Source organism: Ursus maritimus, unplaced genomic scaffold (assembly GCF_017311325.1).
Source record: "Ursus maritimus isolate PB19 unplaced genomic scaffold, ASM1731132v1 scaffold_3, whole genome shotgun sequence".
Taxonomy (NCBI): Eukaryota; Metazoa; Chordata; class Mammalia; order Carnivora; family Ursidae; genus Ursus; species Ursus maritimus.
In genome coordinates, this window is record NW_024425563.1 from 17912897 (window position 1) to 17940834 (window position 27938).

General features: G+C 42.0%; 1 protein-coding gene across 4 annotated transcripts in view; it reads right to left on the minus strand.

The window, feature by feature from the left end:
• Window positions 1-27938, minus strand: part of CALD1 (caldesmon 1) — a 177992-nt gene that overhangs the window by 8927 nt on the left and 141127 nt on the right. For 3 of the 4 annotated variants that reach the window (XM_040643976.1, XM_040643975.1, XM_040643977.1), the window contains 8 exons: window positions 23762-24728; window positions 17211-17353; window positions 10444-10708; window positions 7536-7676; window positions 3792-3835; window positions 3606-3684; window positions 1627-1764; window positions 1095-1190 (listed from right to left, as the gene is read on the minus strand). In XM_040643976.1, the coding sequence (XP_040499910.1) occupies window positions 1095-1190; window positions 1627-1764; window positions 3606-3684; window positions 3792-3835; window positions 7536-7676; window positions 10444-10708; window positions 17211-17353; window positions 23762-24728 (1873 nt within the window). The remainder of the gene's footprint in view (window positions 1-1094; window positions 1191-1626; window positions 1765-3605; window positions 3685-3791; window positions 3836-7535; window positions 7677-10443; window positions 10709-17210; window positions 17354-23761; window positions 24729-27938) is intronic. The other variant, XM_040643978.1, reaches the window with a different exon arrangement.

Here is a 27938-nt window from a genome sequence, read left to right on the forward strand (position 1 = left end):
CCCTGATATACAGACTTTCCAATTTTAACTTGGGTTTACATTAGTTTTACACCTCCTGTGAGCCCTAACGCAAAAAGTCTCAGGCTGAATATTAACTGATTCCAAGGAGTTGTACCCATGAAATGTATGGGAATACTTCCTTATTTTCTTTTTAAGTTGGAAAAGTGATAAACTTTACTGACTACTTTGGAGATTAAATATGGAGCCAGTGGATGCAATTAAATGGTCAACAATGCAGAGGCCGATGATTTAGAAGGCTTTTCTTCTACCTCTGGCTTGGAGTGGTTATACCAATGGAGGCTCTGCTCCCTTGGGCACCAACAAAGGTATAAAAGCAACTTCACCGAGAAAGCCCACTAATATACAGTAGAGAGCTTAATAAGGGTTTTGATTATAATGATAAATGCAAGGCAATTATCACAGACATTCAATGAAAAATGTAAAAGAACATTTTTATAAAAAGATAGCCTCACTTAATAAAAAAGTTACATTTCCAAAAATAACATTCATAACCAGTTTTTATAGTTTCCAGTTTTACTGTGTGTTTTTTTTTAATGGCTTTCCTTTGGAGGTGTTGACAATAAAATTATAGCAATTATTTCGACAACTGCCCAATAACTGTATTTTTGTGTTAAGTTACAGAAATTAGTCAAATTAGAAAATATGGTTCAAAATAGCCAACATACACATTCTTTTGGGAATGAGTCTAGGGAGGGCTCTTGACTGAGAAGTGGCCAAGATAATTAGACATTTTCACTTTCAAATTCCTAACTGTGCTTTCTAGAATGGAAGCTAAACAAATAGAGCAGTTAAGAGTGTAACTTGTGAACCGCTAAAGCTCTGGCTAGCTACTGCACTCAGGGTGTCGAGGGGACTGGGGCTCCAGTCCCTCGGGATTGGTATCCTCTGGGTAATTAGGGTACGGCTGCTCTGGACCCTTCTCTCTAAAGCTGAGCCCCTCCTTGTTTGCTATTCAGGGTGACAGCAAAGACTAGGAGCACCGCCTTTTCCAGGCAAACAGACCAATACCTTGTTTTCTTCTGCTGCTGGAAACTGAGAGATCAAATACTTCAGAAAAACCCAGAGCTACTTACAGAAGGTTTGGGAGCGGGTGACTTATTTCCATCTGGGGTTTTAGTTAGCCATTCATTGATGCGGCTGGAAACCCCCACCTTCAAGCCAGCAGTCTCCTACAAAGTCAATAATCCAATATTACAGAAAAAAAAATAAACTTTACTTGGGGAAAATACTTCAAAATAACCTCAAAATACTATTAGGTATTACCTTACATAACCATTATGTGACACTAAGCAATTATTGATCTTTATCTTTAATATTTTGAGTAAAATAAACCTTAAATTTGATATTTAAAGATGATGTTATCTGGTTTTCTTGCCCCTCACCCAACCCCCACCCAACCCAGGGGTTGCTGATTAATTTCAGGCACTTCATTTAGAATACTGTGGCCAGAGCATAGGGCACAGTCTAGCCTTCTGAACACATTGTCTCTGAGAGAATCAACACCTTCACTGCTTTTATGATAAACTATTGTGATTCCTTTAAAAAAAAAAAAAAGGAAAAAAAAATCCAGGCTCCAAAATTAAAAGACCAAAATCCTACACTGACCTTATTTGGTGTGCCTGACACAGCGGGGGATGAGAACACGTTCCCTTTCTCCCACATGCTCTTGATATTGCGGACACCTTCAGCAGGAACGGGAAGATCCGAGGCTGCTGGCTTCAGAGGTTTTGTGGTTTTTGTTCCCTGAAATGTGCAAATTCTTTTTAGAGGCGGTGCTGATAAGTTTGTTCTCATAAAATTACGGTGAGCTTGTCTCCCTCAACATTATCATTTAAAATTCATTGTGATATGAAAAAAATCTCACCTTCACCAAAAATTCTGGGGTGAAACTACATTCCGATGACCTATATCCCTCAAATATACCAAAATACCCACATCAGAAGTTCTTCCAAAAATGAAATGATGCTTTTTACTGGGACACCCCTGACTGTGAAGGTGGTATTTCACGTCGTTTCCTCAACAGGTAAGTGCCTGTATGTGCGCAGGGCCCCGCGCTAGGCTCTGGGGATATAGAACTACTCAAGACAGTCTGCTCTGTGCGCTACAGTGGACTTAACATTTTAATAGCGGAGAGTGACAGTAACTAGTTATACAAGTATTTATTTCACATTGTGGTGAGTGCGATGGAAGATAAATGCAGTGCTTTATGTAAAGCATGCCCAGAGAGCATACCTGAGAGGAATAATACTTAGTTTAGAGAAGCAAAGACTCCTCTGAAGAAGTGACATTGAAACCGAGATCCAACAGAAGGTCTGGAAGTGGCGAGGTGAAGAGAAGGAGCAATGCCGTTCCATGTAGAGGGAAGGGCATATACAAAGGACCGAACACAGGGACATGTTGAAAAACCGAGAGACCTCCGTATGGAGAATATACCAGAAGGAGGGAAGAACAGATGTAAAAATGAAAGGTGTGCATTCAAGAGAGGTTTCCAGCAGCAGTGACGGGCATACCCAGAATTGGGTGGTCCTGCTCTGTGGCCTGTGGCATGTGCTGCCAGGGTGGTCCGCCAGGGTGAGTGGTACGTACCATCAGTGGCCTGCACATAAACAAATCTCCCTGGGCCGTGTGAGCTCTAAAGCCACAGTCTCGGCTTCGTTAATCCTATTAGAGGTCTGATCAATTCAACCACAGAAAATAACTATCTGCAATTTGTCTTATATTTTTCTGGACACTTAATCTTGTGAAAAATCACCTCTTGAGTGTTAGGACTTGATTATTCATTTGACATATCATCCAGACCTCTCTCTTATTCCCTCTTAACATTTGTTTCTGAACTATTTTACAGGTATCTCCACTCTGCAGTACAAAGGAAAGGAGAAAAATCAAACCAAACTGATGCAGTTACTTTATAGCAGGTGTTCTGATACACATCTGAAGGGTAAAAACCATTGACTAAAACTACAAAAGGAGAAAAAAACACATCTCGATCAATGGCACCGTACCAAGTGCTTTAGTACTTGGAAATATACTTTATTTCCAAATAGTATAGACCCCCTTTTTTTGGGGGGGGGGAGTTGGAACAGAAAGAAGCATAAAACTATCGTCTTTCAAGCACAAAACAATCAATTTGAAATTGATAATGATTAAACTTGGTCTATCACCTTTATATTAATTCATACTACTAATTTTATTTGATAATAAAAGTTTTTATAGAAAAAAAGGATTAACCACAGTTGTAACTGTTTAAACTGCATGTGGGAACACATTTTAAAAGTAATTAAGGATATTGAAGATACACTTATGAACATACAAGTAATATAGTTCAAAACCAGTGAGCCCATTTGTTAAACGAGTAATAGCTTCATTAAAGAGTATTCCAGCTAAAAGGAGAAAATAATAATTTATTTAAAATCTTCTACAATTTATCTTTATCACTGCTCTTCTCTATAACTAGTTGAAAGTATAATGAAGCATCACTAATATTCTACCGCAGTAATGTGGTTCCTGGACCTGACTGCTGCCCTAAACCTCTGTGGTCATCCATCCAGAGTCTGTTTCTGCCCACGCCTCTGAGGCCACCTCACCTCAATTGCACTGGTGTACTGCTCCAGTCTGCTGTCAATCTTGGAGACGACTGCTGCTTGATGAGTTGACTTGACACCACTGTTAAGTGAATAAACACACACACACACATATAAAAATACAAGAGAGAATCTTTCCATATATGTAACAGCTGATGATTCTCAACGGAACAAATCAACCATATTTACCTTTTCTGCACAGACTTATTCAAAAATTCTGCTCGCTCTTCTATCTAGGAGTTGAAAAAAAAACCCAGTTAATATTTGCAGCTTATAAACAGTGTTTCTCAGCCCTTGCCAGCTGGTGAGTAAAAGCACCAGAGTGTGTAAGGGTAATAGTAATAATAAAACTACTTTATGAGGTATTTGAGAGTGAGATCTGGAGGGGACAATGGCAGATAGAGAAAGTGTGCAGAAACACAAAGTTCTGGAGGCAAATTAAAGACCAGACAAAATGGAATAAAAATGCCTCTGAAACGTCAATCAGCGGCAAAATAATTACACTTCAAGATAACAACAATTTATTCCAAAAGCACGTGCTGTTACCCTTTAGGACGTATTTATGTGAGTATAAATATTTGATTAACAAAATTTTCCCACAGTGTTTTAACTATATATTTAATGAGTAGCAGGATCAAATAAGAAAGGTAACTAGGAACTGTGAACTACTCACCTCCTTCTTAGCCTGGCTTTCTAGCTGACAGCTGTCAAGCCTACTGCTGAATTTAATTTGCCTTGAATGTGGAAGATGTGGATGGGAGTAGACTGAGATCTGGGCATGGCTCCACGGGGCTGAGGCCTCCCATGAAACCCCTGTTGGCCCAATGGGAATGACAGAAAAAAACCCAGAAAAACTGATGGATATATGTGAAATGGTAGTCTTCGATACAATCCTTTTTCTTTTTAAAGCTAGGAATTTCCTTTAACTGAACCTAAACCTACTAAATCAAACATTATATTTTATGAAACTGTATCACTAAAATCAGATGTTTTATGTAAGTCAGCAAGTATCTGTTGACTCCTTATGATACCCAATGCCAGGGGAGAAAGCCTCTGTCACTTATCACCTACCAAAATCAGCACATAGTAAAACCTTTGTATATGACTGCCTGTGCCAAGGCACACATGTGCTGAGGGGTCTATTTTCCGCCCTGTTCAGGGCAGCCAAGGAATCTACCAGACTTCAGCTACTCCAGGCTGGTGTGGTTGAGTGTCCCCTAGAGTATTCTGAGATGTCAATGGCTCTTTCTGGCCTGGACTGTCCTGGGACTCGTGGACTTTTAAATAAACACCATTAGGCTTTTTGGAAAACATGTTTCACTCCTAATATCAGTTGAATACCATCTGTATAGATGTTAGTGGGGGCATTTCATTCTTTCCAATGATTTCTCACAATGATAAAAGCAAACTCATTAAAAATAAAATTTTATGCAAAAAAGTGTTATCGGTAGCCCTAAGTTTTTGGGATGCAAAGTGTCTTAAATCTTATTTTTCTGATTTTAATATAACTTAGAAGTGCACTTCTGGAGAAAAAGTTCCCAATTGAATAAGGTGAAATACATTGAAACCATGCAATGCATTGGCACTTTTAATATTATCCATCCATCCATCCATCCATCCATCCTACTTTAACCTTGCCAGCTGGTCCGCTAAACAACTAACCAATTAATACATACTGAGTACTCACTCTACAAAGTTGAACACTCAACAATGTATAAGACAGTGTCCTACTCTTTAAGGAGAACACAATTAGTAGGGGAGACTAGTAGAACATACAAATAAAATACTTTACACTCCATGATAGGTACCATAGTAAGGATAAGAAGAAAATGCTGTGGTCTCGGGAGAAGTGACTTTCTGGGGTCAGTGGAGAAGTTTTTCAGTAGTTTTGATTCGGAGCTGAGGTTTTTAGTTTATAGTTTGGTTTACAGTTTTATCAATGAGTTTACGGAAGTGAGGGTGGGGGGTAGGAGTGCACAAGTTACAGGGGACAGGACATCTGTGGCAGAGCAAACCCACGCAGGAAGATTTGGGGAACACATGCCCGGCAGGGGGATGAAGGAATGAAACGCATAGCAGAAGGACAGAAGCACAAGGAAGGGGCAGCAGAGGTGAGACTTGTTCTCTGTAGCACTGCCAGCAGCCTTCTGACTCTGGGACGAGCTGGCCAACCTTGGCGATCCCATTAATTCACATGATGGAGATTTTCACACTCTGACATCTCCTTTTGTATCTCCAACATCGAAAACAGCTTGACTTCATTATCACATTTTGTCAGGTCTCACCATCCATTTACTGGTGCATTCCTACTGGGAAATCCTTAACTTCATCTAAATAGTGTAACAATGTGTACTGAATTTATACACTAAACAAATCTCTGTGTAAGGACTTTAACGAGAGCAGTTGGTTCTTCGGAGACCAAGAGGTGGCAGTGTTGTCTCGATACTACTCAAGGGAAAAAAAGCACGCTGTTCTTTTCAGAAAATTGGCTCTCTCCTTACTCTACACCCCTTCCACCACCAAAATATGAAAATAACAACAATAAAAACCCAATTTTTAAATTTAATTTACTTAAAATTTGTTCTGTGCATGTTTTACGTAAGAAAAACCATTGACCGCTAACAAAATTTAACTGTGAGAAACCAGGTTCAGAGTTTCCCAGACAAGGAATAGGAGTCCTGAGAACTTAACAAAATACACGAGTTGATAATATTTTGAGGTCAAATACAAATGTTTTCCCTTGCGCTGGCATTCTACAATCTTAACTTACGACCGCTTATAAAAGTGGCCGGGCCAAGAGTATCAACAACTGTAGGAATTCAATCACAGAATATGAAATTGAGCTTTAAAACCAGAGCTACGGCAAATTCCTCAAGGCACATACTCTGGAGAAAAGCAAGAGACTGCTTGTTTCTGAAAGTATGTCTCTGTTATACAGGAATTTTTTGTTTCTTTTTAACATAATACTTTGCTCACACATGGCTCTCTATCAGAGGGAGTAGATGAATGGCTTCCTAGGAACACTGGATGAAATGGGAAGCCAGGAGTCTGGTTGAGGGAAACACCAGAGAAGTAAGTAAATTGAAAAATTTAGTAGAGAAGAGATATTTGAAGAAGAAAAGGACACGGGCTATAGTTTCTCCCGAAAAGAATAGCAATTAGAAGCTTAGATGACTATGACTTTCTTCGTGTTACCAAGATTGTTCAAAGAAAATTTAGCTTGGGTTGGATTTCAAGGACAGTAGAGAGAGAACATGGCTTTCTCGGATTATTGATGAGCCAGGAACACAAGGACCCAGACTGTTCTTTTCTCTGCATGTCAACCCTTCCCTCATGTCCTTGATTGGGCTCCCTCCTGCTCATTCTCTTTTCTCCTGCCCGCACTTCGGTCCTCCATCAATTAGGAGCTGTGCTCCTCAAAGCCAGTGATGGGACCAAACTCATCCTGGCAAAGGACCCTACCCAAGTTACACTGCATCTCCTCCCATGACAACAGCTTTCAGGTGTCACCAGTACCATTTCCAGCTGCCCTTTTAATAATGACAAATTAAAAGTGAACAGCTAGCATGAAAAGCAGCTCAAACCTTTATAACATAGTTGCCCACTTTAGAAACTTTCAATGTTTCTATTTTCAACTGCTCGGAGCAATGAGGCATCTGGAAGGCATGGGTCAGTGAAATCTAGAGATAGTCGCTGAATGTCACTTTAATGCATTCCAAAGCATCTAATGAACAACAGATACAAAGCTCTCCACTTTATTTCTCTCCTCCCTACACGTTACAAAGAGAAGAGTAAAAAGGCTGAGAGAAGGAGCAAAAAGATAAATGAAGCAAAGGCTTTGAACGATGAATAACTAAGTAAGGGGCCAAAATCAAGTTTCCATCACTTTATAACAGAGGTGTTGTAAGAAGGCTGTCTGGTTGTAGGAAATACCTTGAGAGATGAACCTTTGGGAGTGAAACACTTGAATGGCTTCTTGTCATCTGATAAGCTGTCTTCGGGCATCTTCTGACGTTTCTCAGCAGCTTCCGCCCGTCGCCTTTCAATCTCTTCCTTTAGCCTCCTCTTCTCTTCCTAAGGGAGAAAGAACATATAACAAGGACATCTGTATGAGCTTAAAGGCAGAAGGAAAGAGTGCTGGAGGGGAGAGAGCGCTAGTCCCAGAGGAAAACGAGCCGGGTTCTGGACTGGATGCCTCCCCTTCCTCAAGGGCGGTGGCTAGAAGTTAAGCCTGAGCCTCCGGGTCCAACTGCCTGACTCACACCCTGGCGTTGCCACTTCCCAACTGTGTGACCTTGGCCACGTCACTTCTCCGCTCTGTGCCTCAGTTTATCATCTGTAAAATGGGGATAATGATAGGTGTCCTGAGGGTTACATGAGAAAGCCCATGTAAAATGCTGGGCTTCATGCTCAGTATGAAGCTGATCGTTATCATTACCATCCAGTCAGATCACTTACCACTGACCTTCCATTTCTGTGTACGGAAAAGGAATACAAATGTCCCTTCTCCCTCCTTCTGAGGAGAGTTGTGAAGACAAATGAGATAACTGATGTGCAAAGTTATATAAATCTATGGTATTGTATTTACCAAATTGTACAAGAGAAAATTTTATGGTTGTCCCCGCATCAACTGAGTAGATTATTTTAGATGGTTTGACAAATGTGAAAATATATAGACAATGCACCACAGTGTGTCTCATTAACCCCTCTGTGCCTTCCTTCCTGGTCTACAATACTCTCCCCCGTCTTCTCTCTCAGGCAAAACATTTGGAGCACTGATCAAATCGCACATCCTCTATGAATGACAGACTGAGAGATGTGTGTAGTCTTTTGTAGTTTTCAAACTGTATGTTCTCAAGCAGAGACTGGATTTTCACCTGGCAGAATGATTCTCTGTGTTATGGGCTGAATGTCTGTGCCCCCCCCCATTCATATAGTTAAAGCCCTAGCCCCCAAAGTGATGGTTTTAGGAGTTGAGGCCTTTGGCAGGTGATTAGATCATGAGAGTGGAGCCCTCATGAATGGCACTAGTGCCCTCATTAAGGAGAACCCAGGGAGCTCCCTTCCACCTTCTGCCAAGTGAGGAAGCAGTGGGAAGACTGCTATGAACTCGGAAGCGGGGTCTCACCAGACACAGAATTTGCTGAAGCCTTGATCTTGAACTCCCCAACCTCCAGAACAGTGAGAAACAAATTTCTGTTGTTTATAAGCCACCCAGTCTTTGGGAATTTGTTACTGTGGCTCTCCTGACTAACGACAGTTTGGCAGGAGGTTAGACCAAATAATCTCCTAGGTCCAATCCAATTCTAAGAGTTAGTGTTTCTCTTCTGCCTTCACGGATACTCTGCTCCTCTAAATAACAATAACAACGATAACAATAATCATAACTACCAGGCACCATGAACACAATGATCTACTTAATCCTGGCATCGACGCTCTAAGCAGACATTATTTCACAGGTAAAGAAAAGAAGTCTTAGCTTATCTTAGTTCAGTAACTCTGCCAAGGTCCCAGCTTGCAAGTGGCAAAGGATACCAGCCCAGGTATGTTTGGCTCTAAGGCACTATCATCCCAAATACTTCCCAATCAAAGGCAACTGGCTCATTGAGAGCTGGAGTTGGAAGAGACCTTGGAATAGTTTATCCAAACTTTCCATGCAGGTCAGGCAATTTTTGCAGAGGATCCGTGTCAGAAAGCCATCGGAAGTCTTTTTTTTTTTTAATTAAAGACTTTATTTATTTATTTGACAGAGAGAGAGACAGCCAGCGAGAGAGGGAACACAAGCAGGGGGAGTGGGAGAGGAAGAAGCAGGCTCCCAGCAGAGCAGGGAGCCCAATGTGGGGCTCGATCCCAGGACTCTGGGATCATGCCCTGGGCTGAAGGCAGACGCTTAACGAGCCACCCAGGCGCCCTGAGCCATCGGAAGTCTTTTTGCAAAGTTTGAATGATGGAAGGTCACTATCTCCTAAGATCAGAGGGAAAAGCTCTAAGCTGATTTAGAGAATGGAGGCCCCAATACTGATTCTACCACTTACTAGTCAGGTGACTCACATAAGTCACTTAAATAATCTGATTCCCTTTTCTTTGTCCATAAAAAGAGAATAATAATACACCTCAGGATGAAAGGAAAGAATGCACCTTGTAAAGCTGTAGTTGGTTAAGCGCTTTTTCAGTGTTCAAAATTTGTCTTGTAACTTTATCTGTTGTTTTTAGTTCTGTCTTAAAAGGCGGAACACATTCATCTGTTCATAATTACTGGGCTCCGCTACATGCCTGGCACTGTGTTGGCTCCTGGGTTTACAGTAATGAACAAAGCAGATACTGCCTCTGCTTGTGACGACCTCATCTCCTTACTCTTCCATTACAAAAAGAAAAGCTATTTTTAAAAATTCTATCAAAACTCTTCAAATATCAGAAAACAACTATCACGTGACTCTCAGCTCTTATATCGAATCTGCAGATCTTATCATCTTTCTCTGCTTTCTGTTCTTTATCGAGAGACAGTATAGGGGAATGGGTTAAGGCAAACAGGACCGTGGGAAAATTACTAACCCATTCTGTGCCTCAGTTTCCTCATCTGAAAAATGGGATAATAAGACTACACACATCCCGCATCGGAAAGTTCTTGTAAACGGATATAAATGACTAAGGGTAAAGGTTTTAGATCTGTGCCTAGTGCACGGTTAACTTTATTATTCTTAAAATATATTTGTAAGAGTCCGTACTCAAAAGAACAGCAGCATTCCACCACGAAAAAATTATTCCCCGGGCTAGAAGGGTTACCAGACGTGGACTGGGGCCCGGGGCAGCTGCCATGCCAGGCGGGCTGCGCCCTTCTTACCTCCTCTCTGACTTTTCTCTCGGCTTCCTCCTGCTTCCGCTTCTGCTCTTCCTCCTCCAGGACCTTCCTTCGCTCCTCCCGCTTTTTCTTCAGCTCCTCCAGCTCCTGGGCCGCCTCCTGCTGCTTCTGTTTGAGCTTCTCGAACTCCTCGCTCTCGGTTTCCCCGCGGCGACGGCGAAGCTCCTCCAGACGTTTGCCGGCCTCCACCTGTGAAGCGCCTTCGGCCTCCTTGGCCTCGCTGCCCCTTGCTCCCGCTCCAGGGCGGCTGTCCGGAAATGCAAAGGGGTTTGACAACCGTCAGTCTGGCAGCCTCCCCCAAGGGAGGGAGGGAGATCTGCAGGTTTTGCATCCCACACCAAAAGAAATCTCTACTGCCCCCGTCAAAACACAGTGGATCTTCACACCAGCCCAAGGGGTCTTGGGGTCTGCCTGGAATCTCAAGGTCTGAAGCTGATCCCTTTCTGCCACTTACCCCTGGTTTCCTAGCCGTACAACGGTGCAAACAGACACTGTCGGTAGGAAAATGGCGCATGGAGAATGGGCAAAATAGTGCAACCACTATGGAAAACAGTAGGGAGGTTCCTCAAAAAATTAACAGTGAAACTACCATATGCTCCAGCAACCCCACTTCTGGGTATATATCCCAAAGAACTGAAAGCAGGATCTTGAAAAGATATTTGTGTACCCTTGTTCATAGCAGCATTACTCACAATAGTGGAGAGGCGGAAGCAACCCAAATATCCATCAACAAATGAATAAAGGAACAGAAAGTGGTGCATACATACAGTGTAATATTATCCAGCCTTAAAAAGTAAGGCAATCTGTCACAGGTTACAGCATGGATGACCCTGGAGGATATTATGCTACATGAAATAAACTAGTCCCCAAAAGATAAATTCTGCATAATTCCACCTACACGAGTTATGTAGTCAATTCAGGGAACAGAAAGTTGAATGCTGGTTACCAGTGGCTGCAGGGAGGGGAGCTGGGGAGTTATTTAATGGGTATAGAGTTTCAGGTTTGCAAGATGAAAAAGTTCTGGAGATGTTTCACAACAATGTGAATGTACGTCACACTACTGAGTTGTACACTTAAAAATGGTTAAGATGGTAAATTTTATGTTATGTGTTTAACCACAATTAAAAAAAAAATCCATGATACATGCATGATACAACATAGAAAAACTAGGCAAATGTTATTTGTTCTATTTACCTCAGTGGGCTACTCTTTAGATCCCATGAGATTACATATTAAATAAATGTTGACACATATTATCATAAATATTAGTTGTTACTGGAAAGGAAGCCATGTAGTGCAAAACGATGCCATTAGATTGAGTTCTAAAATCTAGGTGTGACCCTAGTAGTCCTCTGCTATAAGTTACTGGTTAATTTGGATCTGCCTTGAATCACGGATCAGGAGGGAAGACTTACAGGGTCAGGTGCTAGAGACAGGAAAAGATGGCTGAAACTAGGGTAGACACTGAAATAAATCTGCTTATCCACATCCTTGTCTTGAACTTGACTCCAGCAGCTGACCTCTGGCGGATGAAATTACCCTTAGCTTCTTGATTAAGAGCTATAAATACAGTAATGTATGTCCATTCTTAAACAGGTGCTCCAAGAAAGTTCATAATGATGGCATTACCTCATGGCTTCAATTTGTGTGGTCTAACATGACAGGAATATACCTAATTGTAACTTAAAATTACTAAATTAGCCCTGATGTGGTGTAGTTAGGGTTGTTACTTACGTTTTATAGGCGCTTTTCATATTTATTATCTCATTTAATAGTCACAATAATACGGGAGTTGGCAGATTAGGTTAATACTGCCATTTTACAAATTAGGAAGTGATGGGTGAGAGAGAAAACAATCTGCCCAAACTTTTGGTAGCAAGAAAGTGGTAGAGCCATGATCAGATTCTAGTGTTTCTCTACCAAGTATACTCTTCTTTCCACTGTACTAGAATTATATCAGGAGTTAAATACGGTTTGTCATAAAATAAAAAATCAACTGAATCAAGCACGTTAGCCTCTACCTCTCACCTCCTACCCTGAGGACTAGAGAGTCTGGGAGGGATGTTTCCTACCTATAAGACTCTAGAATTTCTACAGTCTAGGCCTAACTACCTTCCAGGCTCCAGTGGGAACAATGCTTTATCAGATGGCACAGCTTATAAAACAGCAAGAAAAATGGGTACTTCTTTTATAAGTTACAAATAAAATTGAAATTAGGGGTGCCTGCGTGCCTCAGTTGGTTAGGCATCTAACTCTTGATTTCTGTTCAGCTCATAATCTCAGGGCTGTGAGATCAAGTCCCACGTCGGGCTCTGCGCTGGGCATGGAGCCTGCTTAAGATTCTTTCTCTCCCTCACCCTCTGCCCCTCTCCCTCCTCTCTCCCTCTCTTAAAAAAATAAAATTAAAAAAGAAAGAAAGTCACTCTTAAAAAAAAAGAAATAAAACTGAAATTATGTGAAGTTTTCTTTTGGGATTAAGGAGAATACACAGGGATTTTACTGTAGAATCGGGAACATGTTAAGACTAGAGACAGAACACTATCCCAGGGGTCCCTATGTTAAAATTTTAAAATTCTTAGTGTTTTTACATAAATCATATAAAAAGAGGAGAGAGGTCATTAGCACCTACTGATCCTGAGTTCCTTTATTTTTTTTTAAAGATTTTATTTATTTACTTAACAGAAAGAGACAGCCAGCGAGAGAGGGAACACAAGCAGGGGGAGTGGGAGAGGAAGAAGCAGGCTCCCAGCAGAGGAGCCTGATGTGGGGCTCGATTCCATAACGCCGGGATCACACCCTGAGCCGAAGGCAGACGCTTAACAACTGAGCCACCCAGGCGCCCCAACCCTGAGCTCCTTTAATAAATTGCCATCTAATAGAGGTATGACATTGATAATTGTCTTCAAAACATGTTGGTATTGACAGAACTGCTGCAGAGCCCTAGTTTTCAGTGGAGCAAAATTCATGTTACCTGGATCGTCCTGGCACTTTATTTAGGAGAATTTAGTGGTGCCCTCAAAAGTGTGTCTAGTTACAGATAGTCCTTAACTAAGAGACAAGGCTGTAGCTTGCCCGCTACTTAAGTACTTATTAACAAGCAGTGAGGTCATGCTTAACTAGCTCTGAACACAGGTGGCCCATCCCTAACCTTTTGTCTAAGGAAGAGATGAATTACCATTATCTGTTACCATTTATTCCATGTAGAAAAGGGCTCAGTGTTTTTAGCAATGGAACAGGAAAGAAGAATAAATCAGAAAATGAGTTCAAGCCTATATAATCACCAGTACTGATCTTATGTGTACATCTCATGCTTTTTAAACATCAAGATACTTCTTTTTCTTTTTTCCTCAAGATTTTATTTGGGGGAGAGAGAGCCAGTGAGCATGCAAGCAGCAGGTGGGGAGGGGCAGAGGGAGAGGGACAAGCAGACTCCCCGCTGAGCAGGAGACCGACGCGGGGCTCGACCCCAGGACCCTGAGATCATGACCTGACCCAAAGGCAGGTGCTTAACGAACTGAGCCACCCAGGCACCTCAAACACTGAGGTAGTTCTGATTATACTATGTCCTTTCCAACCTTTTCAAGCTGCAGGATGGAAAAATCAGTACTGTGGAGTAAAATCAGCATTAAACCAAAACAAAACAGAAAAGATCAGAGTGCGCTGCACAGAGGAAGGCAAAGTACCATCTCTTCACATGTTCGTTTCCATTATAAGTATATATATGTAGCTGTGAACTGGGTCATAATGTAAAATTTACTTCTTACTAAGAGTTTAGGTTAAAAAGTGTTAAAGTATTGTTCTAGGTTCTTGACAGTTAAAGAACTTTTTTATTTTGAACTCAAACAAAGGTTAGAGGGTCCCTTAAAACTTGGATGTTGCTCTTTCAGAGTCTTATCAGTTCATAGGTCTGTGACGCCAGAGAGAAAATCTCTCTGTGCTAATTCAAGGTCTTTCCTTCTTCAGAAATGAGTTTGCTCTCTCTTTGTGTTCATCATGGTAGTGGACAGGAATTGGACTGGAACACATGCCTATACAAACTTCTTTGGATTCCACTAGGTGTCGCTCAGTCTTCATTTTGGACAATGAAAATGTCCATCATTAGGGATGGGTTCAATAAATCTGATAACATCCATCTGGTGGAATACTCTAACATTATTAATTGTAAGCTTACATTAATTGGTACAGAAAGTGGCTATGATATAATGCAAGAACCAATTAAAAATATATATTTATAGTTATAGTCACATATATACATACTATATATGTCTATTTTGAATATATACACATAAAAATATCTGGATAAAATGTTACTGGTAGTTGTCTTTGGGTGGTAGGTGCTTATTTTTGTACTTCTATTTTCTGAATGTTTCCTAATGAATATCTTTTTTCCTATAATTAGAAAAAACTTTAATTACCATGTCAAAAATAGATGGAAAGCAGAGAAATGCCTGTTTTGTATTTTCTATAAAACCTTTGGTATAATCTGCTTTTTCTATACCTTGCTCATTGAATTGAGGTTTTTTTATGTCACGTTTTAGAGAAAACAATCTAATCAAAGAAAATGGAAATATCAAAGGGGGCAGTCATTAAACGTGAGGAGCTATGCTCAAAATAGTAGCAAGAGTTTTGTCCACGTCACCTCTACTCAGATGTACCGGCATGCCTTGAGCACGAAGGGTGACACTAATGGATATTTCTTCCAGAAGGTCTCGCCTCTAGCCTCGGCTTCCTTAGGCATAAGTCTAGATGAACATCAGACCTTTCACCATGAAGACAGTTTGTTTGCAGTGAGGCTAGTAGGCACGTGGCTATTGTAAACAGAGGCTCCTACTTCCTTCTTTATAAAGCTCCTCACTTTATAAGTCTATACACCAAAACCGGGCATCTCTGCTTCCATTGGCAGCAACTTCGAATTAAACCTAAAACTAACGTATGTTAGCAGCTAAACAAAAACGAATGATATGGTGGCTGCTTGTTTTTGTCATTTTTTTTCTGCCCAAAGATGGAAAAATTAAGGCCAGAGTCACATTTAAGAATTCTCAGAGCTACACCTAAATCCTTGTGATTTTTCTCTTTCAATTCCCAGCTCTCTCGATTTCCACACAATGGGCGTGTTAATTATTAATTTGAGTTTGGAGTAAAGCTGGTTGGCAAGTTTGCTAATTGTTAACTAAACTTCTTTCTACTGACAGATTTTTAAAAAACATTATTTTTCTTAACAAAAAATATACTCATACCCACAAAACCTGTTTTAAACTATCAAATAATAAGATGGTCATATTGTTAGGCAATATTCCTTGGATACTTTTCATGAACCTGACACTGTTCTAGGGCTTTGAAATATTAAACTAATGGCACTTCAGCAAGCTTTGGACTCAGCTTACCAACTGGAATCAAATCAGTTTCGAGATTTTCTAAGCGTTCTTAATAAACTCTTAATGTTCCACTTAAAGTCTACTTTCTGGCCAATCCCAAGTAACGTCTATAGGGTCTATGCATCCTCCTCCTTCACAGTTAGGCATTTTCTGCGCATATTTTCTTCCATAGGCTCTCCCTTGGTTAAGTGCGATTACCTTTCTGCTCAGATTTTTGTATAGAGAAATTGTTTGGGGACAATTATATTTCCCCACTTTAGCCTGCTTAGAGGAGCAGAGCCCTAGGAGCTCTGCTTGCTTCTGAATGCCACAAAGTCTTGGGTGTAAGGAATACGTCCAACTTCACCATACCTACTCTTGGGGACCTTCTTATTCGAACTGTTCAGAAGAACAAGGTCTACAGGCAAGACTGCTGCCGAAACAACCCCATGGGAATCCACGTTTCAAGGACCTAAGACTCTTTTCCAGGACATCTGGCACCGCCGCCAGTGACCTAACAGAGGTAGGAATTTGGCACCAGTGGTTGGAGGGAGTGTATGTGTAGGAGTGGGGCACAAAGAATCATGGGGCCAGGTGTCCACAGCAGGCTTCTGTCACTTGAGTCCTTCTACAGAACTGGTGGGGAGCTCTCAGTATTCAGTGTATCTAGAAGTAAGGATTTACCTGTACGTACTTGTCTATCTGTCCTAAAATCAATTGTCCAGATATTCAACATGATTGGGGGGGGGTTGGTGGGGTGAGAAGGGGAAGCTGAAGCTACGCAAGAGGGCTCTCCAAGGGGTATTAAATGGAACACTAGTGTCCTGCCCCTATTCCTCCCTCTTTGAGATTCTCAGTGCAAATTAACATCAAGTGCTCTCAAAGTCCTGTGGTAAAGAGATCTAATTAACTTAGCTTAACCTAACATTTCACAAATATTTGGCCACAGGACAATCTCAGTTTTAAGCAACATTTATGGTCTTTAAAAAAACACAGTCTTGAAAATGGTACTGACAAGTGTCTCTTACGAAACTGGCTGGACCATACAGAGAATCAATGACATTAACCCCAGTCATAATGTTTTCTAATAAACTGATCTTACACGAGCATATTAAGTCAGGGAACAAAAACATGGATCCTAAGCATGATCTGCTTTGCTAAGTAATGGGAAAAGCAGATTAAACCTTGTCTGAGCAAAGACTGCTGGTCTTCTGTTAGTGATTGATAGCCTGACCTGCTGACTGAGTATCTCTGAGACAATGGCCAATGACTTCACAACAGAAATATGTTGCCTGTTTAGCACGTTTCTGTCTGGAGGCACAGGATAGGGAGGCTGATTATTATTTTTTCTTCACATGTGAACACAGTCATTGTTAAGTAGTCTCTGTGTCTTACCTGAAAGTATTCTCGGTGTGTTTAAGTTTGTGGGTCATGAATTCTCCATTCTGTGACTTCACTTCTGTAAATCCCTTTTTTCCATCCAAGAAGCTCTTCACTTCTTTGGGCTCTTTGTCCTTTTTAATCTTCTCATCTTTGATCTAACCAACAGTACACATCAGGAAGAAACATAATGATAAAAATCGTATTAGGTTTTGGTTGGTATCACCAAATAAGACCCAGAATTATTAAGAAGCCAGAAAACTCAGAAGTAAAACAAACCACTGGAGAATGATATGGCAGAGCCGGGGTCAGAGGAAATACTTGGAGTGTGAGCTATGGTCCTCCAGCCTCTGTGCAAAGACCTAGACCACAATTTTAGGAAACCGAGATCATCCCTGATTTCCCTGGGGTTTTGTTTTCAGGAGCAGTGGAGGTGTTACTGTTTGGAAACTACTATGTTCTGGGAATTCCATGTAAGAGTCCTCTTTATAGTTCCCACTGAAAAGAGTGATCATTAGTGTGGCATTGATGGGAGAATGTCCAGGTTGGTTGGACAGTTTTTTTCTTGGATAAAGACTGTGTCTTTCAAAAGGAAACAAATGTGTTGAGGAGGCAAAAAGGAAACCTGCCAAGGAAACCTACCAGATCTGCCAAGCCAATTTTTGGCAGATGGCAGAGGAAGCCCACCCTTGTATTTTAATCAAATGAGTAACTAGGGTCCTGAGGATAGAAGACATAATAACCCTACCTTTAGGGAAATGACTCAGACCTGTGGGACCATGTCTGTAGTCATCTAAACCACTATAGTTTGAATGGAATAGGAAACCAGAAGAGGTTTTGTGATGGTTGGGGAGACAGAGGAAGGTGCTATGTGGAGAGCGGGTGTTAGTTTTAATTTTTATGAGTTTTGTATTACAAGGTCCTCACGGTAAATGAGACACATTATTTCAAAGTAAAGTGAATTTACATAGCTTGTTAGGGGGTTGAGATTACCTGTATCAGCTCACCCTTTCCTAAAGTTTGAGTGCGAAAACAGAAGAAGTTCATTATTGCTCTTTTCACGACAACCAGCGACTAGACACTAACGTTCTAAAGCAAGCAACAGAGGAAGGGCAGGCATGAGAACTTGGGCCTTCGGGTGCTGCCCAGGATGGCCTTCCCTTATCTGATCACTCACCTCTTTCCAGCTATTCCTCTGATACCCTCTGAACACTTACTCCTCAAGTGCAATGTCTTACGAAGCACAGTACTTTTTTCCCCCTCTTTACTGATGAGCCTCGAGTAGTCCTTTGCCTGATTGCCTTCTTTGGATGTTATTTGCTTAAATCACCACAGATGGACTATTCACTACCATGTTGCCCTAATGAGTTAAGACTTCAATCTTTCTCCAAGCTAGCCCTTGGACATGCTGAAAAAGGGGGCTGTTGTTTTGCCATCCTCTCTGAGAGCTTTGTCTGGAAGTCAGGCAAGCTGAGGTTTTGCTCTAGTGCTGCCAACAGACTAGATAAAATGAAGTCATCTTATTTCTCTGAGAGGTTGGCTCTCCATACATAAGAGAGGTTGGACCAGAGGATTTCTTCCTCATCCTTCATCCTGTCATTTCCCTCTTGGCTCCTGACTTGTCGTGAAAGGCTAGAGAGCAGTGAGGGAAGCTCTGCTCTGGCCCATCCTATAGCTTGACTGCAGCAACCTGGTGGCTTCTTGCCACAGAAGATCTGTGTTCACCCAGCAGGCAGGAGCAGGCAATGCCTATTGTGGTCCTGCCCTTCACTGCTGGATATTGCCCCACATACCAGGGACTGGAGTTTATATCCCGGTTAAGAAGTATCTGGGGATGCAAATTTTGGTGGAAGGGTGTCCCATTTCCGGGAACCCACAAAACACATTCTGCGATCTCATGGTTTGTGAAGCACTAGGCAAAGAGAAATTCCCTTTGACTCATTTCTCCTATTTTGGAGTCAGAGATATTTCCATTCTTCCAAAATGCATTATCTGACTTATTGACCAAAAACGTGTATAAAGTAGATTTGTAAAACAATACACATCTAAGAGAAGAAAAATCCTCTCGCCCCTTCTTCCAGCTCTGCCTTTATTGGCAAAGGTTACAGAGGATGGTATGCTTATATTCTCTTTGGAAGATGAAGACTTTCTTAGAAAAATTCCCAATGAAATATTGATTTGAGTTTGCAAATAATTTTCTCTTTCTGGGAAATAAATAAATAAATAAATAAATAAATCCTCTCCCACTCCCCCTGCTTGTGTTCCCTCTCTCGCTGGCTGTCTCTATCTCTGTCAAATAAATAAATAAAATCTTAAATAAATAAATAAATAAATAAATAAAATTCCAAAGTGCCTTTAAATTTTAGGGAGCACAGTGGAATAGTCAACAGATTCAACCTAAACTCATGAGATTCTGAGGGAAAAGCACTTGATCTGCTACGTCAGAATGTTACCATGAAGAAAATCTGTGCCGATGGGTTCATGGGTGGCTAAGTATCCTGGAGAGTTAATGTGCTTCACATTCAGATAGTATTAGCTCATGACAGGCTCTGGTCAAATATGACATTTGGATAAAACTCTGGATATTTGGGATATCCAACGGGTTAACACATGGGTGTATGGGGGGGAGCTGGAGTTCAACTGACATGCCTGGTGCCAGAGAGACCCTCAAAATATCAAGTGCGCAGTCAAAAAGACTGAGCTGTCAGTCTCTGTAGAGTGATGCTTTGCGTTATTTGATTTCAGGAGAGTGACAAGAACTGGGGCAAGTTACATTTCAGATGAGGTTTGACACGTTTCTGTTAGACTCTGAAGCCTCAATTCCTTTTCTGGGTCCAATGTCTGCCACATGGATGTCTTTGCCACGGAAAGTTTGGTCTGCGAACAACACAGACCTCGCGGTAAACTCGGACTCCACCCCAGACCCACGGAGTCAGAGTCTGCATTTCGTAAGATTCCAGGTGATTTACATGCACGCCCATGTTTGGGAAACTTTGGTACATGATATGAATATCAGTTTCAATATTATACGAACAACTCTGCTGGAAACAGGTTTTCTGTTAGAGGCCAGGAAAAAAAAACAAACTACTACTCCGGGTTGAAGAACTAAAAAGAGAAATGCATTTTGTAATTGGAGAGGAGAAAAAGAAAGCTAAGTTTCAAGGTTGCTGATGTTCTGTGATCCATCGCCACAAACAGTTAAAACTGCAGGGCTGCAGGGGGAGAAAAACAGTTTTTTTCCCTGAGATTGGAGTGACTTCTGAAAAATGTTTTCTCTAAGAAGTCTCACGTGATGTTTGTGTTTACTTGTGGTTGACTGATTCTGTTTAGCTCCTTGAAAGGAAATTTTTTTGTTATTTTTTTAACAAAAAAAGGGGGAAAAAAGGAGGAGGGTGTTTGAAATGGCTAAATCATGTAAAATCTGATTCAAAGTTGTTTACATAAAGTAACCACACAACTAGCTGGAGGGAGGAAATCTAGTCATTCAACTAGTAATTTACATATGCAATCTTAAAGCAGGAATACCAGATTTTTCTTCCTTTTTTTTTTTTTGAGCCTGGGTTGAGTGGCTAATCTGACCTTGTGTAAAAAAGAGGCCAAAAGTTTTGGGGCTCTAGAGGGTATAGAGCAAACTGGGAAAGGGGGCAGGTCTGTGATGGTTATGTCACCACCACTGTTGGGACTGGAGCCTTCTCTGAAAAGAGGCAGAAGGACGGTTTTGGGTGACCACTCACAAGCCCTTTCTTGCTCACGGGCACAATATATAGACAGAATGTTTGTGCCATTAAAACCCAATCACATCTTAGGGAAGTCAATTACATTTTCAATAGAGAATCCAAACAGTGCTCTTTCAGCTTCCCCTCCCCCACTGAATTAGGTCTCATGCCCTCTTTCTTCCGTGAAGCTATTCACCACCAAACACCAGCTTTATGGAAGAGCCCAAGTGGGACATTCCTGTTTGAGTTTAGCTTCCAGTAACTTTCATTTTTTGTGGATGAATCTGTAAGGTGTTCTTCTGCTCTGAAATGAGAACAGTGCTTCCCAACAATATTCAACCATTTCCTTAGCTGCCTCATTGGAACCAAATGCAACTTTCTAGTTCTTAGGATTTCCGCTTCCCTTCCTTTAAAATGGGCGGTGTCTGTATTCAGTATTTACTCCCAAACCCCCTCAAGTTCTATTAGAAACAGGAAGGTGCGTACATCTTAACCAAAATAAATAGAACATGATCTAGGGATTCTTACCTTTTTCTGCAAATCTTATGAAAAAGCATTTAAGAAAATAACTATTCCCCTGCTTAATCTGGTTACCTAATTTTCTAAATATGGATTTTTCTGTTTCTTAATATGTGCCAACAGTGGGCAGAGAAGTGCAGCAGGAGTCCATCTGAGCTGGCCCTCAACAGCTCTGATGCAGACCCATGCCCAAAGTAATCCAAATCGTCCTACCTTCGATAATTTCGTTTTACCGTGTTTAAGCACTTTGAACTTATAAGATACTGTCACAATTTTTAGGTTTACTTGGGGCTAACGTAAGCACAATGGTTAAAACAAGGTCAGGCTTTCTGATGTGGCCTTTTGATCACGTGGGGGCGTAATGACATTCTCTCTGCAGCTGGCCCTGCTCCACTGACTGGCTTACTTACCTACAGTCAAACACCCTGCCACCAGCTCCTGTGTGTGCCTCAGAAATGCAATGCAGAACATTTTGCCAAACTTTTCTTTTGAAAACCAAATACCATCTTCAGCTCATCGAATTTTCTACTGAGATGTGGGGGAGTGTTTTTCCTTTGGAAAGTTAAATCATTAATCAGAGCCAGTTGGAAATATTCCACAACTGAAATGAAAGTAGGATGGTTCAAGGAGAAAAAAAATAGCACTTAGAAGAGGAGAAAGCAGGAAAAATGGATCCGAGCAGTGTTTTTCAAGCTTTTTGTGACCCACAGCAAGAAGGACAGTTTCTATCACAACGTAGTACTGCTTATAATGCCCTCTGATATCTTCTATTCAATTTCATGTTTTAAAATGTCCATTGACACATTTAACTACTTTTGAGATGCTCTAAGTTGATTTCACCATTCAATGAATCATGAAGTCAAGTCATGGCTTGAAAAACACTGGATTAGATGTTATAATTTTGAGATCAGCAGACCTGAAATGTCATGGAACACTGCTCTCTGTTGCTTTATGATTAGGTTATTTCTCAATAATATTTACCTCTTTTTTGAAGGTAGGCTTGTCTTCTTGGGACTTTTCTCTTTGAGCTTGTGCTTTGGCCCCCTTTTCTTCTTCCTTTTTATTTTCAAGAGTGGCAAGGTCACTCGTTTAAAAGAAGCCCTTTCTAGCTTACAAGAGTGAGAGGGTGCTCAGGTCACTTTGCATGTGGCTTAGGATTTTGCTGACTCAGTGCTCACATAACCCTGGGTGCCAGTGATTCTAAACAGCAACGTGGGATAGTTTCTTTCCACCAAAATGTTTTCTCACGTGCCTGCCATTGTGCTCCCTGAAATCCAGCCTGACGTGGTGGTCCTTTGTGCATGTTTACAAACCTTGTGTGTGGTTTGGTGCATTTTGTTTGTGATGGTCTCAAATATAGCTGTGGTCATGAGCCCCTTGTAACAAGCAGGAGTGAAAGACAACTTCAGCACAATGCAGACTCAGTGAGAGAGAGTTCTCTCTGCAAAGGTGAATATGCAAGCATCTCTTTCTTTCTCTCTTTTTTTTGGGGGGGGGGCTAGGGATGCAGGTGGTGGTTAGGTAGAGTGCTTTTAATGCAGGCTTGCAGACAGAAAAAAAAATCTTTCACAGTTTGCAAACATCCCCCCCTTTCCACCTTTCTCAGGCTACATGAATTTATTCGTGTCATCCTTATGGTAAAAGCACCAGAATGTATGCTCTTAATTACCAGTCAGTTATAAATTGATGCCACTTCAGATGAATGAATGGCTTTCTGCAAGTCTGCATTAAGCTCAGGTCTACATGATGGCAAATCAAGGTTTTGACATACTCAATGAAAGGTCCAAATTGGCTTCTTTCCCTCCTGAGCATGCCAGCTGATTTCAAGGGGGTTATTTTTGCCTTCTTAAGATGAAATTTCTGACCATGATTCTTTATGTCATTTTCCCACTCCAACTTTTATAATTTTTAATTATATGCCAAACATGTGGATAAGGGGAGGAGTTCTGGTCCTCTTGCCTCATGTAGACCTATGGCTAGAAGTCAGTTGTTAAAATGAATGAATTTAGATGCAGGTGCAGAAGGATAAGTCAACACAGCACCGCCACGTTTACTATCTTTGGGTTAATTCATTTTTCTGGTATTCATAACAAGCAAGCACAGAGCAATTAATTTCTCTCTGGCTGTCCCAGTAAATTTGGTTGATTGAATATTTAGCCATCGATCGACTGCTTCATGCTTGCACATTGCTATGGCCGAAAAAAATGAACAGCTTGCCAAACCAGCAAGCACGTGGGGCTGCAGGAACATGCCTCGGGCCCAAGTCTGATGTGCATTACATTTCTCATAAGTCACAGGCATCACACATTTGGTGCAAAATGTTTACTGTACCTGTTTCTGTTGCACGGCTGTCTGAAGTTTATCTTCTTGTACTTTCTTTTCATTTACCCATTTCCCTTCTATTTTCTCGTCTACCTTTTCCCCTTTGCGCTTTTTCTCTTGCACTTCGCTCCTGTTCTCTTCTAGCTGCCGCAGCTTCTGCTCTTCTCTCTTAGCTTTCTCCTCTTCTCTCTTAGCTCTCTCCTCTTCCTCTGCCTTTGCCCGCTGCCTCTCCTCCGCAGCTCTTCTCTCTTGCTCAACCCTCTCCCTCTCGGCCGCCTCCCTCCTTTCTCTCTCCTGTGCAGCCGCCCTTTCTTCTGCTTCCCGCCTTGCTTGCTCCTCGGCTACCCTCTGCTCTTGCTCCGCTCTAATCCTTTCTCTTTCTTCCGCTTCCAGCCTGGCCCTGTCTGCCTCCGCTTGCTCCCTCCCTTCCGTCTCCATCCTGCCATTGTGGGCGGCCTCGTCTGAACCCCGCTCCGGCTCCTCCTCTGTTCTAGGCTCTTCTGCACTGAGCTGCCCCGTTTCCAACGGCACAGCCGCTGCGTCTGCTGTTCCGCCTTCTACCGTCACCTCTACCTGATTTTCTTCCCGGCTCCCTTGCTTTGGCTTCTCTTCCTCCTCTTCCTCCTTTTCCTTTTCCTCCTGCTTTTTCTCCTCAGCGTCCCTCCAGTCGTTCTTCTGATAGGACTTGGTGACGATTTCCGTCTCCTCGACCTCGTATCTCTCTTGGCGCCGCTCGCTCTTTTCTTCCTTCTCGGCGGCCTCGCTGTCGGCGGCGTCGTTCTGCGTCCTTCTGCTGGGGAGTGACACGCCCGCGTCCGTGACCGTGGGGTCGAGCTCCCTCTGCCGCTCCAGGGCTTCCTGAAGCCGCTTCTGGCGTCTCTCCTCGCGCCGCGCCAGGCGCTCCAGGAGCGCAGCCTCGTCGTCGCCCTCCGCCTGCGTGTGCGAGGAGCTTGGCTTCACCTCCTCGTCGGGCACGCTGGACAACAGAAACGACACCAAAGACAGCCTGCTGGTTAATGCGGCCGCGGGATCCGCGAAGCCTGGGGCGCGCCAGGGCTGAGGCTCGGGGTCCCGTGTGCGCCCAGGGGACCCTCCCGCCCCCTTATCCTGATGGTGCCGGCCGGCCCGCCTGGCGTTCAGCAGACCGCACATGCAGGCCTCTGCCCTTGGTCTCTGGCCACTGGCATCTACTCTACCCGCCAGAAGTGCTTTCAGGATCAATGCCCCTGGGGAGCAGCCCTCAAACAAAACTGAAAGAGCATTAGCGTATAAATACCTCAGTTCCCCTCGCCTTCTGAGTCGCATAACTGTGGGGTGCCTGCACCACACTGGATCTCCGAGTCCCTCCCGGTGGAGGGTGGAGGCAAGCTCCGGATCCCAGGGGTGGCCATGAAACCTTTATTTGGTTGCTCTCCCTTCCTCGGTTGGTTCACTTTCCCACACCGCTCCCAGTGTTTCCTGGGACCGGTTCCCAAATGAACTACTTGTTCTTAAATCTTGTTTGTTTCAGAATCCGCTTCTTGGGGAACTCGAACTAAGACAAAGGCCAAACTGAGAAATGAGTGGATTTCTCTAGTATCGTACAGTATTTTCCCCTGTTGTGAAGTCATCTAGAATTCCTGAGCTGGATCTGTGGGACGCAAGGCACTTGGAAAGGAAGCAAGTGCACATCATAGTGTGGGGATGCTGTACTTAAGCCGGTGACCCCCACGGCACAGACATCTAACCGTCCATACGAGTCATGCTCCTCCTTCCACAGTCCCAGGGAAGTGACTGCCGGTCAAGGATTCTATTTCCTCTCCTCCCCTCTTCCTTGCATCTAGGTGGAGCCATGTGTCCAGTAATTTCCAATAGAGTGTGAGTAGAGGTGATGTGTCTAGACCAAGACAATGAGGAAGCAGAAGTGCATTCTCCGATCTCTATCTCTGTTGACTAGATCAGAAAACTTTAAAAGCCCCAGGAGTTGACAGAGTCACAAAAGGAAAGAAAGTAGGTGACCAGTTCTATCTATTACTCAGAAATATCCACATTGGATTCGTTTGTGTTATTGCATTAAATTACTAAAATTTGGGGCTCGTTGTTATAGCAGCTGACATTACCCTAATACATTCACTGTCTGCATTCTTTGTCAAGATTTCCATGAATAGAGGGTCTTTTACCCTTCTCTATAGTAGACAACGAATAGTTAAATTTGATATTTATTATAAAAGAAAAGAAAATCTCTAAAAACCACACTGTACCATATCTATCACCTCACTCGCTACTACAGTTCAAAGTCAGGTTGGTCTCCACTGGCAGGAAACAACCAGTCATGTGATACCAGAAACTGTGACCGGAGTTGGAAGAATATGTCTTGTAATGTTTAGAAACTCCATCAAATTTCATGGTTCATACTGAACTGGGCCCTTTTGAAGTTCAAGTTCACTTAATTTTGGAAAAATACATTTCACATTTAACAATAAGAAATGGCAGCATAAAGGCTAGATTTTAAACTTTCTTGGCTTTAACTCTTGCTGTAGGACACTGCCTCCATGAATTAGACATATAAGTATTAAATTTCCCTAAATATATAAATAGTTCAGAATTTAAGGGGAAATGTCTACACGTAAGGAATTTTGATCAACTGAATTCAAATAATTTTTAAAAGGTACCACAAATTCCAAAGTGTTAGCCAGATGAAAGTACTCTTGAGTTAAGAAACCAACAGATAGGGCATCTGGGAGGCTCAGTCAGTTAAGTGTCTGACTCCTGATTCAGGCTGAGATAATGTAACATAGAGCCCAGATTTGGGTTCCGTGCTAAGCGCAGAGCCTTGCTTATGATTCTCTCTCTCTCCCTCTGCAATCTTCCCCCACCACCACTCACATGTGCATGTGCTCTCTCTCTCTCTCTCTCTAAAAACAACAGCAACAACAAAAACCAGATTCTACTGCATCTTTCTTTGCCTATTTATAAATCACAACAACGACTGTCAGTAGAAGTTGAGTACCATTTAGGGTCCTTCAGACTCATGAAGAACACTAATTCTTCTTGTGGATAATTAATATGTCAGAGATAAATTAGATATTCTCAGATCTGAATATGCTTTATTGAAGGAGCGCCTGGGTGGCTCAGGTGGTTAAGCGTCTGCCTTTGGCTCAGGTCATGATCCCAGGGTCCTGGGATTGAGCCCCGAGTCAGACTCCCTGCTCAGTGGGGAGTCTGCTTCTCCCTCTCCTTCTGCTCCCCGCCCCCACCTCGTGCTCTCTCTGTCTCTCTCTCTCAAATAAATAAATAAAATCTTTTAAAAAAAGGATATGCTTTACTGAAAAAGAATTTGTGCATCAATCAACAGCATGAAATAATGACTACTAATAAATGTGAAAAAAGAAGAGAAACCCAAGTAGAAGCAAGATTTTGAAAGCAAGAATATTACTAGTAACTTTTAAGTCACTGTTAATAACCAGAATCAAGAAAGGCCTCAGAATGCCATTTTCAAACTTTTTCTTTCCCTTCCTGTTCAACTCAAAAATAGAAAAGGCAGTGAATGACTATGCAGGCCTCTTCGGTAAGGCTCTGATACCATTTTCCTGATAAGTTAAAATTAGGTGCTTATTATGTGCAAGGCACCATGTATTTCATATATAGTATAATCTCATTTAAATTTAACAACAGTCCTAAGAGAGAGGTACAATTTTCACTTCCATTTAACTGAAGAAATGCAGTTAGGGAAAGGCCAAGTTGGATTCAGAGCCAGTAGTGAACCGCAGGGAATGTACCCACAACCTCTCTGCCATATTCTTCCCTGATTAGGAGTTACTTACCAAGAACCAAAGTCTCTATTTCTCCACCTAACCAACAGGTTTCCTTATTGAATTCATCTTGCCTGACAGAATCTTCAAGACTTTCAGAAACCTGTGTACCCACTCATATTTAGGTTAAAGAGGCCAGAACTGTTTTCCTTCAGATTTTCTCATTAGATTGACTTAAAGGAACTATCAACAATCTCCTCCCAACACACACAAAATAAAATAGACAAAAACCAAAACCATACACAAGATCTTACGTGGTAGTTTCATTATATTTATTCAGTCCATAATTATAAAGAAAAATTAATTTTTTTCTCCATCCCCACCCCCAAATATTCTCATCTTTTTCATCCCTTGGGGCATATAAATGACATATCCTCCTAAGTGGCATGATGAAC